At 36.9% G+C, this 18,444-nt stretch overlaps 3 protein-coding genes across 8 annotated transcripts; 2 read left to right on the top strand and 1 right to left on the bottom strand.

Moving 5' to 3' along the window:
- Positions 1-3,382: 3,382 nt before the first annotated feature.
- Positions 3,383-4,220, bottom strand: LOC113773277 (60S ribosomal protein L12-like). The gene has a single exon (XM_027317890.1). It carries the CDS (start codon positions 4,084-4,086, stop codon positions 3,586-3,588), a length of 501 nt encoding a protein of 166 aa, XP_027173691.1. The 5' UTR covers positions 4,087-4,220; the 3' UTR covers positions 3,383-3,585.
- Positions 4,221-9,425: 5,205 nt separating this feature from the next.
- On the top strand, positions 9,426-10,547 carry LOC113775675. Its single transcript, XM_027320652.1, has one exon. The coding sequence runs from the start codon at positions 9,677-9,679 to the stop codon at positions 10,262-10,264; it is 588 nt and encodes a 195-aa protein (XP_027176453.1). The 5' UTR covers positions 9,426-9,676; the 3' UTR covers positions 10,265-10,547.
- Positions 10,548-14,923: 4,376 nt separating this feature from the next.
- LOC113776538 lies at positions 14,924-18,229 on the top strand. 6 transcript variants are annotated; one of them, XM_027321728.1, is made up of 4 exons: positions 14,924-15,314; positions 16,233-16,344; positions 17,256-17,335; positions 17,498-18,229. In XM_027321728.1, the coding sequence occupies exons 1-4, from the start codon at positions 15,151-15,153 to the stop codon at positions 17,523-17,525; spliced, it is 384 nt and encodes a 127-aa protein (XP_027177529.1). In that variant the 5' UTR covers positions 14,924-15,150; the 3' UTR covers positions 17,526-18,229. The 6 variants fall into 6 exon arrangements, with proteins under 6 accessions (XP_027177529.1, XP_027177530.1, XP_027177533.1 ...); XM_027321729.1 differs by having other exon boundaries at positions 17,270-17,298; positions 17,329-17,590; XM_027321727.1 differs by having other exon boundaries at positions 14,927-15,314; positions 17,270-17,335.
- Positions 18,230-18,444: the final 215 nt, after the last annotated feature.

The raw sequence follows: 18,444 nt of genomic DNA, 5'->3' as shown, positions 1-18,444 counted from the left end.
TTTTTGGTGTTTATCTAAAACTTTACTGTAACTTAATATATAAGTTGTATAAAAAAATTTTGAAGTGTATAAATTTTTGAATATTTTGAAGTGTATAGCTTAAAAATTTTGAAAATTTTTTTGAGGTTACTATAGATAAAGTTGTTAAAAACTTGTAATAGACAAACTTGACAAAAAACTTGCTTGCCAAACAAGGCTGTAGAATCCGCTCAGTAATTTGCTTCATAGCTTTCCCTTTTTCTTTTCATGTACTTCTTCGAAGCCAGATTTGAATTTGGAGAAAGACTGCGCCTCTATTTAGATTGGCTATTTTTTTAAAAATAAGTTTTTCAAATACAATGCTATAGTAATATATAAATAAAAATAATTCAAAAAACATCTCATCCATACAATATATCAAATATTTCAAAAAATATTTATAGTAAAAAATTTTCATATACATTGGTATAGTATTTTTTAAAAAACATCCAAAAAAAACAGCCAACGCATCTCTGGCAGATGACAAAAACTGTCGGCAGATAGGCAAATGGGAGAGGTCTAACACTACAGTATTCTAGATATCTAGTACTCGTTGGATAAGTAAATAAACGCGCAACGTGTGAAAAATATGGAAGAACAACTGATAACAAACTGTCGGCAGATTGAAAAATGCATTTGCTATTTGAATCGCTATTTTTTAGAATTTTTGTAATAAAATATATTGTAATAATTTGATGCACATAAAAGAAAAATGCGTTTATGAAAAACATATAATACTGCAATCCAAACGCATAAATTAATACTTTGTACGACTGTTCTGGCTTAGAGCTAGTGGCCTTCGCCCTGTGAAATTGATTCTGGAGAAACGTGGCTGATGGAATATATGCAGAGAGAAAACAAAGCCCTGTCAAGTTTTACATAATGGTGTTCTCAGAATTAATTAGAAATCATAGAAGTCAAGCATCTTCCCTTTCAACAGATGCTTTTGTTTTTCAATATTATTACTACTACTTGCAATTAGGTGCTATTGCGAGTGCACAGGGCACATTATCGTAATCAACATGCTTTGGAGGGTGCGGTGCTCAAAACAAACAACGTGAGTGAGATCAGACCTGTTATGCTTATATCTCTGAATTGCAACATGTTCGACCTCTACAAGATTAATAATTTAACATTTCACTTGTCTTCTGACAGCTTGAAAGCATGGATGTCGGTGATTACATGATTGCAAGCGTTGTGCCCCTCCTCATTGATCTCTTCAAGGATGGTCTCCAATTGAGGTGAGTTGCAAGGCTTAGGTTTTCGTGGGTTTATAACAGGAGGCGGAGCAACTTCTATCCACGTCTTGGTAACCCAGCTAATGCCCATCTTTTTTGCCATTCGTGTGTGTGTGTGTGTCTGTGTGAGAGAGAGAGTTGGATAGTTGCAGGGGAAGAATTAGTAGTGGTGGTGGTAGTGATCTTGGCAATAGCTATGGCGGCAAACGATGTGGAGAGCTCTTGAGGAGGATTGGTCTGAACCGGATGCGGACGCCCTAATACTACTACAGCTGTTATATAGGAGGATGCGCTGCACGTGAACAATGTGATCGTCGCAGACCCTGTATTTTAATGTTAAGAAAAGTTGGCTTTCACTCTCTGTAACTTTTATAGGCAATGGTTTGGTTGGGAAGTTTCCAACCCAGCGCATTGGCTGAAGCTGGGGTGATTCGGGAGGTAGTGCACCGTTTGGATTGAGAGAATGGGAAGGAAAGGGAATGAGAGGGATTTTAGACGGACGAGTTTTTCTGTTTTCATTGACTTTTAAGAAGAGAAAAGATAGGGAGGAAAAGGCAGAAAAATGGTCTATAATAATTTTGTTGAAATTTGATTTCCGTTCAAAAGTGGTCAGAAATGAATAAAATTCAATGGTACACTTTAATTTCTCTTTAACAAACCATTTTTTCCTTCCTTCCCAGTTTATAAGCACTACTATCTTTACCATCCTCAATCGAAACAAAACTTTCAGTAATTACTTTTCTTTTCCATTACACATTGCATCCACTCATATCCTTTCCCTCTCGGACCCTTCTTTTCCTTCAATCCAAACAGTCCCGCCTTTCGAGGTTTTTACCTGTCCGTGTTACTCTTGTTTACGCGTCACTTTAAGATGCATGTTCCCTTACATTTTTGGTGGCTGGCTGCTGCTTCAGCCCTCAAATAGGCCAAGGCAATACGAAGCTGATTATTCCGCCAATATAAACTGCTACTACTTGATGACCATCAGTTGTCATAGTATAAATTTTGGACCCGGCTGGCTATCTTTTGTGATTACTGGGCAACGATCTATTGCTTCATCACTGATTTTTTTAAGTTTAAACCCAAAAGGAGGGAGGATTGAACCCCAAAAATGGTAAGGGATTAGAACCCAAAATTTATTATTTTTTTTTAAAAAAAAAGGGGGCAGAGCGAGCTCAACCCCATCCCCCCCCCTACCCAAGGGCCCCAACCACACCTTCGCCCCCTCAACAATTTGAAGAAAAAAAGGTTGTACCAGGGCACCAAAAACGGGGTTGAAACTCCCTCCCTCTTAGACAAAGAAGAGAGACAGAGAGAACACCCTTCAATATTTCATATGCCTACTTTTTTGTATAATTCAAAGAGTGTCAACTTCATTAGCACACTACAGAGGTTGTTTGAAACCATGGAACTAAAATTGCATGATACCTGAAGTAAGCTTCAGTTGATCCAAAATATCAAGACAACAATAACCAAATATGCATCCAAAATATCAAGACAACAATAACTTCTAAACCACTAAAGATGGATATTGACACCTTTCCTAATGAAAGTTTTGCTGGAACCACATGCATTAATAGATTTAAACACAAGAAAGCAGCAGCAGCGTCTCTCTGTATCCAAACACTAGAACATTTCTTGTGCAATTATCAGATCACACCCGTAATTAAAGTCATCATCCTACTCTCAATCAATGCTAATCGTTGAAAACTGTTTATTCCCAAAATAATGTCAATTAACCCTCTCGGCTAGTAAGCCCCTTAAAAAACATAGACAGCAGCATCTTGACATAAAGATTTGAACCTCGACAACAAAAAAGTTACCCAAGCAATTGCAATGCAAAACTTCAGCAACAAAAGCACAGCAGCTATAGCCATACGCAGCCAGATATTCAACAAACCCGAATGCAAAGAAATGTTACCATAAACTCCAGCACGTCCCTATCCAAATTGTTCTATTCCACTAAATCCAATTTCAGCATTTAGGTCATATATATTCTTCCCCAACACTCCTTAAAATGTATGCCATGTCACAGAATCATCATTCAATCTAAACATCATATGTGAAGCTAAAGTGTAGTCGATTGATATATAACTAAAAGTATGACAAGTAGAAACAATTATCCGTAACGATAACAACAATTCCTGAAAGCTCCATCCAAAACTTAATTATGAAAAATTAACAAAGTCTCCGATATCTGAGTTTCCCATTATCCAAAAAGAAAGGTAAAGGAAAAAAAAAAGAGAAAGAAAAGCAAAAGCAGGCACAAAACTCCAAAATAAATAGAGAAAGGCACAGTTATGTCTGTTACTAGTACTAAATATGACTCTTAATCCTGCGGGATATCGACATCGCCGTCAGTAATCTCCTGCTGCAGATCCTTTGGGTCTTTCCCATCGACCGTGCAGCCGACGGATACACAAGTCCCAAGAATCTCCTTAACAGTTCCACTCAAATCCTTAGCCATGGACCTAGGCCTCATCACCTTGGCGATCTCGATGACGTCATCGAGGGAGATGTTGCCGCTGTGCTTGATATTCTTGGTCTTCTTGCGGTCGCGCTCGGGCTCTTTCAGGGCCTTGATGACCAGAGCGGCAGCGGAGGGGACCACCGCCACCTTGGCCTGACGGTTCTGAACGGTGAGCTTAACGGTAACGCGGAGGCCCTTCCAGTCCTTGGCGGTTTCTTTGGCGATGTCTTCACCAATTTTCTTTGGGGAGAGACCAAGTGGCCCGATTTTGGGAGCGAGGGAACTCGCTGCTCCAACTTCGCCGCCAGTGACCCGGACGAACACTTCCACCACCTGGGTCGGATCAAACTTCGGCGGCATTTCGGATCCGACGGCGGAAGCTGGTGCTGCTGCTGGTTAGGGAAGAAAGAGCTGAAAAGATACACAGAGAGAGTGTGACAGCAATGGGGGGAGGGGGACGGAGATTGTGGTTTTAGCGTCTAGGGTTAAAGGATATATGGAGGTCTAGGGTTTTTGCGGGTGGAACATGAAAGGACTATTGTATCCTGGGTCACTTCTTCGGCCTCTTTGGTTTGCCTTGTTAATTGTCTTTTGGGCTTTGTACATGCATTGCGTTATGGGGTAGGTCTTCTTGCAAGAAGCTTTTTGGGTTTTTGTAATCAATATTTGCTTTTGGGCTCTGACTCTTAAGCCTTTGAACACCTTTTACAGCCCTTTACTCTTGGGCCTACTTTTATGTCCCAAAAAGTAGAATAAGATGAGAAGAAATGAAACACTCGTCTCCGCCATTAAGGTGCTTCCTCCCCTTTCCCCCCCCCCCCTCTCTCTCTCTCTTTGTTTTTGGGGAACTCTTTGAAATTTGTTTTGCGTCAAAGCATATTTTGCATCTCTTCTTGAAACCAATGTTTTGAAACTCGAACCAGCCATCAACTCGGTCGAGGTCAGGGTCAGTTGATTCGATCCGGTCGAACCAATCTAAGAACCAGATAACGTCATCATTATGTCATAAATATATTTAATTTTAAAAATTAATATATTATGTAAAATTTCTAAAAATATATAATACTAAAAAATGTATGTTCAATATAGGTTTAATGTTTCTCAGATACTTTACAAGAAAATACGAATAAGGTAGTAAAATTAAGTAGCAATTTAATACATATTCAACAAGTTTAGAACCAAACTGGATGGCTTTTTTGAAAAGTAATACAACAATTTAGGGCTTTAGCTATAAGTTCTAAAATTTTTCTAGGCGTAATAATAGTTTTCTTGTACTTTAGGGGTCAAATCATAAAATTGATAAAATATTTCTAGGTGAATTTTTTACGTTATTTTTTTAATGTTTCATCCCTTTTTTACTTAGATCTTCCATTGGAGTTGTTTGAGAGAGTTTTGTGATATGATATGTAATGAGATTTGAGAATAGTTAAAAGAAAGAATAAAAAAAGGTAAAGGAAAAGGTAAAAAAGGAAAAGATGGGAAAAAAAATCTGATTCGAAACGGTTCATTCGGTGATCGGGGTTGATCGAGTTTTATTTCACAGTTTTTTAAGTCAATTTGGACCAGATGCCTTTCGATTTTTCTCGGTTCAACCGATTGAACCGACGAATCTGATCTAAATTTCAAAACACATCTTGAAACAGGTACAACGACTTGATGAAAAGATTAAATAGAACCAAACAAAACGTAGGAAGTAGATGGCTTAGGAATTACGAGCACGTTTACAACTAAAAACAGCAGTATGAGATGCTCATGTATGGTAGTAAGTGGTAGCATAATTTTAGGATGCGGAATTGTGTGCCTGATGTTTATGGAAACTACGACCGGGTCCAGGTACATGTTTGTTACGTATTGCCAAATTAAATAAAAAAAAAAAAAGGAACAAAGCGTATGCCACGCTATTATTGTTTTTTTTTTTGACACGCTATTAATGTTTGAAGAAGGAGTACTAGTGCGTCAGTACATAGATTATTGGTACCTCAATGAATCATTGGCAGTTAATTTAATGAAGAATTACTTTGAACATCTTAATCTTATCCTACTGGTTTCATGTCAAGCTGGCCGATGGCCATGAAAACACGCCAACTTCTCTCCTAGTCAATTATTTTTTCGTACTAGTACAAAAATGTGTGCCAAATAAAAAAAAAAAACAAAGAATTTCTATGCCCCAAAAAAAAAAAAAAAAGAGAGCATGGGCATGTGACCGTAACTTTTTAAACTTAAATATGGTGGTCTTTCTCCCGTTCCGGCACAAGAACCTAAGACTCAAATTAATTGATGATGCTTTCGAGGAATTTTATAGAAGGTGGGAAAACGCGGATTATCTTTCACATCAGTTACATACATGTGATCTTATCCATATATTATTAAGGATGTTTTAATTTTGTCAACCAATAATTAATTATTTCAGAATTGTACGAACAGTAAAAACCAGCCGCTGACAAGGCATGCTCCATCAGAAACTTCTCAGATAGAATTAACAAATACGAGCGAGTGTAATAATTTAAGGGACGTTTTTCGCTCAACTAACTTAATTAATTAATTAACAATTTGTCCTCCTCAATAATCAACATAACGCCATTATTTGATAACACTATTGTTTCTAGTTTAGTTATGGATATAATATCCAAAATGTTGCTCCCCACGAGCCATGGAATCTGAGATATTGTCCCCATATTAAAGCTTTTTCGAGACTCGCAGCAGCGTATGGGCCTTACAAGCTGTAATGTAGTACAGTACTACATTTCAGCATTCCTTGCTCCCGCTTTAAATTTCATTAATCTCACCGAGTCACTCTTTTTTTTTTTTTTTTTTTTTTTACCTGGCACGATAAACTTACACTACTTTATATTAGGGGAAGAGGAAACTTGAAGAGGTCCAAAGACAACTCGAAAAGGACTTAACCACAAATGAGTACCTGCGCACCCACTGTTAACATTTTCAGAAAAGCCTGAATTTTTAGAATGTAAGCAAGGGAGTTTGATCATTTGACCTGCACTCAAATAGAGTTTTAAAACTCTTTTGATGGTCAACTAATCTCACCGAGTCACTATAACTAAGCCAAATCCAAGAGTGTAAAGCTGGTGTATGATTGGTCCAGACAATAACCCCCCTCCCCCCATCCACCAATTCAGAATAATTCTTTGAAAAAGGGTTATTCAAACTTAGTGATTATTTCTAACCCGTTAGATTTCAATAGTAGAGGTTTTTGGTCGAAATCTATGCATAATTGTACTAGAAAAAGGATGAAACTTAAAAGCGTACCAGATAAGATCGGTTGATTTAAACGGTAGAACCAATTTCCTTCCTTTCTTTCCCCCCCTTTTCTGACATTTTGAAAGGGTTGAATTTTTCATCATCATTTTTCCGTGTCATCCAAATAGAATAACGTGCACAGCCCAAAACTGATTGCGGTCTTTTGTGAAAAAAAATTTATATTTATATTTTTTTAATTTTATTTTTTACTTCACGTACGTCAATTGTTACAGTAATTTTTTTTTTTTTTTTTTTTACAAAAATTTCTAAAATTGACTATCCAGAGGGGTTCTAAATTAAGCTATGTTCAATTCGCACGAACAAAGCATTTTTAATGCATGAAAAAGGTGAACATTCCGTGGGGGAGTTGCCTTGGTCGGTGGAGATCATTAATGTAACAAAAAAAAGCTTGTTGGGAGTGTCATCCATAGGGACCTCACCTCCTCCAAATGTGATTCTCGTAACCTACCACATTGCATAAGAAAATTCTTATTGAATCTTGATACATATCATTGGCCACCCCCAAATTCAATTCTTCCTCGTGTCGCCTTTAACTCGTTTGGCATCATGTTTTAGAACGATCGGTGCCGTTCATCTTCACGGATTATGTGGCTGAGCGACAACAACGTACGGTTTCCTGGCGCTTGACTATTGAAGACATGAACAAGAAGGACGTTCTTCAACTACGTCCAGAAGTTTCCGAATGGGGACAAATTACGTAATGGCCATGAACAAATTTTCGTACATGACGACGTGGCTGATAAGAACATTTTGATCCGGACCCACAGCAACATGGACTGGATCACTATATCTATTATCTAGGCCCACCAAACACCCCGTGTAGTCATTACTTGACACAAACGCTTATTGGTCCACGTATACAACATCATTTTTACTGGATAAATCATAACACCCCGCTCTCAACTCCTCTCTCTTTGTTCTCTCTACGTGTAATTTTTTTTTTTTTTTTTTTTTTTGTGGGATATGCTATCAAGTTCTAAATGTGTGTGACCCCGCTAGTGTCCGATACATGGGAGTGTTTGGATACCACAATTATTCCAAATAATATTTCGCTTGCATCACAAACACATTTTTCAATCTACCTTTTTATATTCCCAATCACTTTTTTATCTCACATACATCATATCACAAAAAGTGCTACCGTAATTATTCTAAATAATATTTCAAATAATACACTGTCCAAATAAACCCATTATTAACTTGAATTTGTAATTTTTAGTTCCGTGGTTATCACCATTTCTGTGATTATATTTTTTAAACACCTTTTTATCTTATGTATATTAAATTATCATGCTAGTATATTTTTTATTAAAAATTCAGAAAATAAAAATCTTAATGAACATAGTCCCTACAAAAATTGGTCAAATTAAATAAGAGAAAAAATTAGTTTGGGGGCGAATTGCTTTAAATGAAACATCATCATGAAAATCACAAGATTGTCATCGACTCTTGTAATTTCTTGTGATCGAACACTAGGAGTGTTTAAATTTATTTGATTTTTTTTATCAAGTTTGAAATTATGTTTTAAGTTTGGATCGTTTATCTATCAAACTGAACCAAAACAAGTTTTTATTGAGTCAAAGTCGAATAGCTGGAATTTATTACTTATAAATTTCAATTTTATGCTAATACAGCCAATCCTAAAGATTTATTGAATGCAAAATGCTGTTCAAGTTTAATTTAATTAATTGGCAAATCAAACTTGAATATGCTGTCACCTAACTAAACTCGATTCTAAGTATCTAGTAATTTGGTTCGTTTTCTAATCCTAGTTTTTAGCTAACAGGTGTCTCGGTCACACGTTAAGCTGCATTTTAGGTGTTAATTTTTTTTTGACAATGGTAAATCGATTTCGGGAAAGTGTGTGAATTCACATGATAAATTAAATTTGATTCAGGATACTAACGAGTACTTGATTCATCGTACTAACGAGTACGCTGACACCTATTATTAGAAAAAAAAATCTCAAAATAAATAGATAAAACCATCTCCTGACGTGCCAATGTAGCATCTAATTGGATCCCCAATATCCATAATTGACGCTGAGTTTACGCTTTCCTAATATGATGTTAGAAACAAAGCACAACAATTGACAACAATCCGATAAATTTCTTGCTTTCTCTAAACAAATTACTAGGAACCAACATACTTTGACGTGTCACTGATAATATGATGGAGGCAATATAGGGGCTCGCACATTTCCTCTTTTGCGGTCTGCTAACGCTCGAATGAAATGGGAGCTGAAAATCTGAAAGGAAAGGATCAGGCGTTAATAGGAATGTCCGATGGCTGACTCACGGGATATTTCGTGAGGCCGTCCTTATCCAATGCTGTCACCTTTTGTTAACAGGAGTATTAAGTAGTAGCAGTGGGATATCGTAACTTTTTATTTGGTAATGGAGATGAAATTGAAACAGAGCTTATCCGTTACACGACACTCTCTATAATAATAATAATAATCTATATATGAAGCTATGAGCCCATGCCTCACGCTACCAAATCAGCCCTGCTTCTCTACCATTGCTACTCTACTCAGACAGACCAGAGAGAGACACCTAACTCCTCTTTAACACAGACACTGCTTATATATATATACACATACACATGTATTTTCCCACACAATCCAACCACCAGGCTTCCTGAGTCGTAATTACATACGTATATAGTTGTGATAATGATGGCTTCTGCTGCTGCTAGGAAGAGTTTTCTGAATTATTTTGGAGGGGGAGGAGGAGGAGGAGGAGCAGAAAGAGTTGATGACGATGATCTTGAAGCTGATTTGGATTTTGATGAGTCCGATGTCTGGGATTCCAATACGGATGGTGTTGGAAAAGTTCCCACGTCAGATCAGGGTAATAAGAAATCCATGATGATGATGAGCAAAAACAACAACAATTCACGTCCTTTGAAGAAACCGACAAGAAAGAGCGGCGGCGGTGGCGGCAGCTTTAGTCACGCTGCCAATCACAGGTCAATTGCTACTGCTGCTGCTGCCGCAACATCATTGCCGGTAAACGTACCGGATTGGTCCAGAATACTGGGAGATGAGTACAAAAGCCGCGGCAGCAACGGGAGAGAGCACGAGGACGGCGAGGATGACAAGGATGAGGATGGTAAGTTACCTCCCCATGAGTATCTGGCGGCCAGGACGAGATCAGGTTGGTCGTTTTCCGTTCAAGAAGGCATTGGGAGGACGCTCAAAGGGAGAGACCTGAGTAGGGTCAGAAACGCGGTCTGGAAACAGACCGGCTTTGAAGATTAGCACCCGAACACACCCCAATCCTCTCTCTCTCTCTCTCTCTATTTTTTTTTTTTTTTGGAAGGAGTAGATATATTTTTATTTTTGCTTCACCATCATCTGCTTCAGACTGGCTTTCGGGGCTGGTAGTATGTATTATGTAGTGTAGCCTCAGATCCTCTAATTTTGGGTGGTTTTTTGTGGTTGCCATTTCAGTCCAGAGGATCACCGCTAGGTGCAAGCATGTAAACTTTCTAACTCTGAGATTTGCCCCAAATCTCACTGCTTGAGTTAATTATTACCGCTACTGTTTTTCCCAAGAATCATTTGATACTTAGCTAGCCAGTTCTAATGTCTTCTTGCATCAACTCATAATGATCAATGTAACATCGCTGCATTTTTAGAAATTTTCATCCCCCCTTTTATTGTTTACAAAAAAAAAAAAAAAAGAACTCTTGGAAGTTTTGCAGATCGAGTGTTGCCGTGGGCATTACAATTAATTAAAGGATGGGTCGAACAATCCATGCATGGCATGCAATTGGTAAATTTGAAACTTCCAGTGAGTGATGACTGATGATCATAGCTACTGTTTTTCTGCTAAACAATGGAGGAGTTGCATTCTTTCTTTGTTGTTGGCATCGAGTCGACAAGTATGGTTTTTGGCATATGGTTTAAGACATTGAAGCGATTGCAACGAGGGATGCCTTTGGTAGATAGATGGCGTAGCGGTAGAAACGAAGGCAGATTTGTAGACTTTTAGCGGATTGTTTGTTTCGACCTTTCATTCAGCGTTAGGTGAGAAAGCAACAGCCTATCTAAACAACTAAATTCTAAGACCACCCTTGAAGTAAAATTCATCATCCATCCTCTTGTAAACGACAAATATATACTAAAATATGCCTCTCTTTTGCTTCTTCATCTTTCCTATTACTAATACTTTTTTTTTTTTTTTTTGGTTTTCTAATCTTATCTATCTATTTGGATCGGACTGGAAGTCTTTCATGTTTGTGAATGACGCTAATAAATTGACATTCTCCTACATATTCCTCCTATCCTAGTTTTAGGCTCTTAGCATGGGCCGCAAAATGAAACTTAACATCACCAAATGTTAATTATAGGGATAATTTCATAAACCTCTCCTGAGTTTTTTTGATAGTTTCACTGAGCTCTTCTAAGATTTGAAAAATTATACTTACCTCCATTGATTTGATAGTTTTAGTAACAAAATCTTATAATAATATTGATTTGATCAATTTTTTAAATGAATACCCAAAAATGGCCTCTGGTAATGAGTTTTAATTTATTTTCGTATACAATTATAAGATTATTTAGTATAATTATAAGAAAAAGGTACCAAAATTTTCATGTTCATATCTACTATTTGATAAACAACTATAATAATAATAAAATTATTATGATATGATACTTTTGATGGTATTTTATTATAGATTTAGATTTATAAGATAGAAAAGAAAATGTTGAAATAATTCATTTAGAGTTTATGAATTTTTGGAGTAGTGGAATTATCATAATTTAGTAGTGCTTTTGGGCTATTTTTTTTTATTGTTAATTTTAATACCAAAAATAGAAAACAAAGATCATCAAAAACATTGGATTACATATAAAATTAACTCGTCAAAAAAATCACTAGTTCGATATTTGGTTATATAGAAATTAGGGGCAATAGTGGTAGTTCTATAGTTTTATTGGCGAAAAATTTGAAAAAAAAGGAAAAAGAATGAAAAAATAATTTTAAAACTCATTCTAAGTATAAGCATACCAAATAAGAGAATTTCATTAAAATATTTAAGGATAAAATCATCATTTTAAATGACAAGGGAGGTATATGTACTTTTTCAAACTTGAGGAGAACTCAGTAAAATTGTTAGAAACCTCAAGGGAGGTTTCTGAAATTAGCCCTTAATTATATGCAGCCATAAAAGGAGGAGACTGTCAATCGATGCCAGCACAAAGTTCAATCTATATAATAAAGTGCATGTATGTATTCCTTATGTGAACAGTTTTGAATTTTTAGAAAAAAAAAAGAAAAGAAAAAACTTTTGATAAGATCTTAATACTTCTTATCACCGAGTGTTTACAAATTAAACATGCTCGTGTCCTGTATTTATTGCGCTGAATTAAATGATCATAATAATGCAGAGAGTAAATATCAAACCAACCAACCAAGTTAATTTCGTATCTACCCCCGTACAAATTGAATTTACGATTAGCATCGAAACTCCTTGTACAATCTCTGTACGTGCCGCGTACAGATTAAATGCATTGGCCGCACCCCGCAAAACTACGACCTGATCTCTGTGTGATGGTTATGAAGTGTATGATGAAAGAAAATGGCATCGGTTGATTTTGCGGCCAATTAGTTGTTTAAGTTAATTCCTGCAACCACTAGGGTCGATTTAGTGATCAGGAAATGACGCTTGAAATTTTCCCTATTATCATTCTGTGCTTGGCAATTAATTGTTTACCATAATGTTAGGACATAGTATTAAAGTAATTTGTCATTTTATTTGACAAACCACGAGATGAGACACCACCTGATCTCACTTAGTGTAATAATACAGACTACTACTAATGTAGCAGTGAGACGTTTGATTAGATGAGGCAGCCATTGGCACTTTAGTCTAATCTATCAAGGTTGGTGTTTGCGTGCTAACTTGGATGGGATGGATGCTTCCCAGTGCCCGATATCCTTAATCCTTAATTTAACGCTTGTTTGTATTGTAACTGCTTGCTCTCCAATAACATCAAAAGTCCAAAACTGTTGCGTAGTCACTATTTTAACTTCCATAACCTGATCGATATCCAAACTAGTGATGTGTTCAGTTCTGACCATGCATGGACGTTTGTCATAACATGCAACCTTCCGTTCCCACACACTAGCCACCGGCCACCCATGGTGGGAACACAGAAGAAAAAGGTGATCCACGAGACAAACTAATACAGCACCACGTAAACAATTGGCTGTCCTTCCTCTTTTCACGACAAACATAAATTATGAAATTTAACCGCTATTGCTATGTTTTGTTTCTAAAGATGAAGGATGTTAACGTACTATTGTTTTTTGAAATTTTCTTCACAAGAGTCTTTTTTTTTTTTTTTTTTTTTTTTATCGACAAGGGAATTCGCAGTCGCTATTTGAGAATACGTACTAGGTAAATTCTCTGCCTCATCCGCCAATTACACGAAAAAGTAAGATGCGCTAGGCAAGCCATGCTCGACAGACACTCTAGAGGAGTCTTGTTAAAAGATATCGGCTTCCAATGACACTTAGTCAATTACTCTTTGAGTGCCTAATTGGTTTCTCTTAAGATATATAAACTATATATAAAAAAAAAAAGACCCTTCAAAGTTCAAAGTTGTTTCGTAGCACTTTTATCTGGCGGATTACTGCACTAAGTTATCTACATGACTCACTTTCGTGTACAATTGAAACAATTTAACTCAGTCGCATTCACAACTGAACCAATTTCGGTCGACCCATATGATGCACGAGGGGAGTTGTTGATTAATTTCATGTGTAAGAAATTTTCTGTTGCGAAGGGAAAGTTTCTCTTTCAGAATAGTTTCATGGTACTAATCGTGCATAAATCATGATTTCTCTGATATTAGTAAATTAAACATATCATCGAAAACTTACAGCAAGCAACCGGCACAATCGAAAGTGTTCTATTATTATTATTATTTCCAATTCACCAAACAAAAGGTATGACACTCACATTTGTTTGCCTTTGCATTTTAAAAATCCCTCGTAGCTTTAGGATTTTACTTTCTTGGTCAACCATTTTACTTTTGTTTACTCTTTTTGTTTTATTATTACATTTACCATCCCTGTGTTTTGACCATATTATCAAATGAACTATATGGTTAATTAAATTATAGTCAAACCCCTTGAATGTCAAAATGTTTATCAAATGCCCACCTCACATTAACCATAATTAGAAATAGTGTTTGCATCATCAAAATACATGTCTGAAAGCACCAAAATACCCTTTTGTAAATTGTGTTGATTAAAATTACCTCCCTTGAAATTTATCCAACTTATGTTTACCTCCTTTGAGGTTTGTTCAAATGACAAAATGAATCCCATATATTTCCGTTAGTTGGTTTTGAACGCCATGACTCATAAAGGGTCATTGTAATTTGGCCAAATTACAGGATTGGTGTAGGAGGGCATTGACCTAATGACCTTCATGTCAAAGGAGGCCTTCTCTGTTCTTTTTTTTTTTTTTTCGGAGACGACAATTACAATATATCCTAATTTATCCTATACTAGGGGGAGGGGGTGGATTTATGGAGGTTCAAGGGTAATTCGGAGAGAACTGAACCACCATCGGACTAAATGGGTGCACTGCACACTCACCTGAATTTTTTGAATCAAATCCACATTTTAATGTGATAATTGATGGGCTTGAAACCTTGCCTCTCACACCAAACCTTAAAGGCTTGATGGTGGCCACCTTTCAGCTGGTGGCTTCTTTGTTCAACTCATTTGCACTGCTATAACTTTTTTTTGTTTTTGTCAAAAAGTTTGTACTGCTGTAAGTCGGAAGAATAAAATAAAATAAAATAAAATAAAAAACAAAAAGAAATGAGGTGTCCCCTTGCATTGTAGGCGGTGCAGTGGCGTTGGACCGTTGGCAAATGTTTCAGCTTCGGGGCTGGCTCTGTTATCAGACTCGGGCGAAAAAAATAAAGCCTTGTATAGACCCAAATATTCCTAATGACCATCCTCGCTCCAACGCCTCCTGCTACTCGCCCTCCTACAGCTTCATATCGCTGCAGAGTCAATAGTGATAGGTAGATTTTGGGAGAGATGGGCCTTCCCTAATTTCGGATTTGTTATAAGATTACTACTAGTAGTAGTATAAAAAGAGACATTTAGGGCCAAAATGGATATTGTTACAGCAAGAGAAACCAAAGAGGTAGCAATGGGAAGAAAGAGCAGCAGAATCTTGATAGCCTTCGTGGTGATTATGCTGATGGCCATCGCTGCCTACATCAAGATTTGGACCATCGACTATCGGATCTCTTCCCAGGAATCCCTGTTGCTAAGGTCACTATACTGTAATCGTCTCGTCTACCCTTGCTGCTCCCCTTTCGTCATTTCGCGTTTCCCCTTTTCATTCTTTCTGTCTCCTAGTCAGAGATGTATGGTTTGGTAAATAATTCAGAAAATGCGGGCTTTTTTTTTTTATACCAAAATATAATTGCTTGGATTCTTGAGAAAATATCACAGGGAATTGCCTCTTCCGGAATTAAATTCTGCCAGATTAATTTCACAGTACTTAACCTGTACCCTATTCGTAAAAATCCATAGTCAATTTTGTTGCTAATGAATATTTAGAAGAGGGTAACCAGCTTATTACTTTAGTCTTTTTATTTTTTTTCTTATTATATTTAAAGAACGGGCATTATTGGTTCACGTGCTTTGATTTCATTTACTTGATCAAATCAGCTAAAGGAATGTGAGTGGCATATACGTGTTGTTCCTCGTACCGTCCAGTAATACGTAACTGAAACCAAAAGAATATGACAAGAAAGATTTTAGACAAGTCTAAGCATTACCTCTTGCTATGTGGAAACTCCAGTCTCTGGAAAAAAGAGGAAATGCAAATTCGGCTTACAGAAGTAAAAGGACCTAAGAATGGTAAACAAACACTCAATAAGGTCAAATGTAGTTTATGTAGTAAGGTTTGGGGCCGAGGAGGCCTTGGTCTAGTGGTTAAGGTTGAGGCTTCAGGACGTATAGGTCTTGGGTTCATCTTCCCTTCTCCCTCCCCACTTCTTAAATCCCACCCCTCCCTTGCAGGAAAAATTTTTTTAAAAAAAGAGTATTTTATGTAGTTTATGCTATTGAGTTCTATCCTCGGCTCATTACATTACCATTCCAGTACAATTCCTCTTCTGTAAATATATTTGGTTATTCTCGTCCTGAAATGTGTAATTGTATCTGTTGACTGACCACTTGTAGGCAACAGTTTGATCTTGCCCACAGAGAAGCCATGGATGAATCTGCAGAGTGGAGGCAGAGGTTTGATATGGAGGTCGAGAAGAGTCAAATGTGCATCAAGGAACTCGATCAAGTATGCTCTGTTTGTGGAGTTTTTTGCTATAATGTCATATCTATGTCTTCATTTGAGGAACATGATCCATGACAAGTAGGTGATACTGGTTTGCGGAACTGTTATGTTGTTACTTGACACTGTAAAATTGCTCAACCTGGATATGAATATCATTTCTGTGAGCTTGCTTCAGTAACCAATATGCATGTATCGTGTAAAATACACTATGGAGCTACTTTCAGTCTTATTTGAAATGATCAGTAGCTAATTTTTTCCTTGGTCAGGTTATTGATGGCTTTATTGTCTATAAATTTGAGTTTCCTATGGTGCTTTCAGAAGGGTTATTTATCTAAATATTGTCTTTTTTATGAGAAATGGAAAAAAGAAATTTGTTGGTTTTCATAGAGTTCAACAAACGAAAAATCTGAGACATTGTACCTAGGCTTCCCTAAAACTCAAACTGGTCCGAGTATGATAGCATAATGGAGATTAACTAAACCAAAATATTTCAGTCAGTTCTGTGCAATTCATTTTCTTTAGGTTCTTTTCACTTTTTTTTTGTTTCAAAATCTTCCATTAGTGCAGAAAAGTAATTAATAGGAACCAAAAAGCTTAGCAGCTGGAACAGTATTATCTTGTCCAAATCTGCTTGGCAGGGAAATGCATGTGAAGAAAAAAAGTACCTGGATCTTGATTTTTCTGTGTGAAAGGCTTGTTTGTGGTACTCAAATGTGAAACTGTCAAGCACAAATTAACTTACCACGCACTTGTGACCTAGCAGCTTTCATTCATTGGATTGTTAGTCAATGTGATTGAAGCCCCATCCAGTTACTTTTGTATAGGAAATTCTTTTAATTTTCTCCTCTTTTGGCCATGCACATCAGAAAACCTAATCTGTTGTTGGTTGTTTTAACCTCTGCATTTAATCCAAGTGTTTGCCTCATAGATCAAGGAATCTCGCCAGGCTGCGAGTGCGGCTGGTATCAACAAGAAATTGGAGTTGTTGGAGAAGGTGATTGCTCAAGGCTCTTATTTTAGGTTTTGTCTGAATTATTTCTTCTGTTGATCCACACAGATGTCATGAAAACTAGTCTAATGGAAGCCCCATAGAGGTAACTATTGTTTATGCAGTTAAACCGATACTAATTATTGAACATTTTTGAACTATTACAAGGAAAATATGGACCTGCTTGAACAAATAGAGATACTGAAACAAGAGCTTGAAGCAGAGAAGTTTAACTGCAGCATGCGACATATTTAGGTGTTATCTGGTGTCTGGAGTTTTGGAGAATGTTATCTGAATATGATGTTACTCAGATTTTGATGGAGTTCACAACTTTTCTTTGTTTGGAGAAGCTGATTAATCACGAGAAGAACATAGGCCAAGAATGCATACGTGCATATGCCATTGATATGGCATGACTTGCTTCACAGGAAGAGTAGACATTTACTGAATTTTCCTGCTTATGTGGTTGGATGGCGACTTCGTCCAACTTCAGATGGGCTCCAATTTCTGATCATGACATGTTCTGGAGACATCTGGCAGCTAAAGAGGCTAACCTTATATTCTTACCAGAGAAGGTATTGTGAGAGCTTTCCTGATTGCTCATTGTTGAAGTTACTCTAGATCTCTGGGAGCGTGTTGTGGGGATCGATCATGTAATTCACATTTTGTAATATGATACACCTTCATTACATGTCATCCTCGTATTGCGTTCGCTTTGGCATTCTGTTGTCTGTTTAGCTTTAGAGTAGTTTAAGCTAGTGAGACTCTAAAAGAAAATGAGAATTTATGGTCATAACCTGTATCGGGAAAAAGAGGTTTTTGGTTTTGGTGGAGAACTGAAATGGAGTTTAACACCATGTCAAAATAAGTAGTAATTATTGAGATGGACTTTTAGTTCGAGATGATTATGCCCATGCCACAATATGGAAGCAGGTGTTTCATCATTAATTATTTTTTAGGCTAAAATCCGAGCGATATCATTTGTTGGAATCCATATCCAAAGGCTGATCAGATTGCAATTCAGACAGGTGTTTTGTTATGATCTGCTCCAATGCTGCAGTTTTCTCAGCTTGGCTTGCTGAAGACATTGCGGAACTGTCACCCTCACCGACCTC

This window comes from Coffea eugenioides, chromosome 6 (genome assembly GCF_003713205.1).
Source record: "Coffea eugenioides isolate CCC68of chromosome 6, Ceug_1.0, whole genome shotgun sequence".
NCBI classification, from domain to species: Eukaryota; Viridiplantae; Streptophyta; class Magnoliopsida; order Gentianales; family Rubiaceae; genus Coffea; species Coffea eugenioides.
This window is presented reverse-complemented; position numbering and strand designations above follow the sequence as displayed.

Bases quoted from the DNA above. Each gene is read 5' to 3' on its own strand.
- LOC113773277 (XM_027317890.1), bottom strand. From the start codon at position 4,086: ATGCCGCCGAAGTTTGATCCGACCCAGGTGGTGGAAGTGTTCGTCCGG.
- LOC113775675 (XM_027320652.1), top strand. From the start codon at position 9,677: ATGATGGCTTCTGCTGCTGCTAGGAAGAGTTTTCTGAATTATTTTGGA.
- LOC113776538 (XM_027321727.1), top strand. From the start codon at position 15,151: ATGGATATTGTTACAGCAAGAGAAACCAAAGAGGTAGCAATGGGAAGA. The intron at 16,345-17,269 runs GTATGCTCTGTT...TTTGCCTCATAG, and splicing joins GCATCAAGGAACTCGATCAA to ATCAAGGAATCTCGCCAGGC. The intron at 17,336-17,497 runs GTGATTGCTCAA...AACTATTACAAG, and splicing joins AATTGGAGTTGTTGGAGAAG to GAAAATATGGACCTGCTTGA.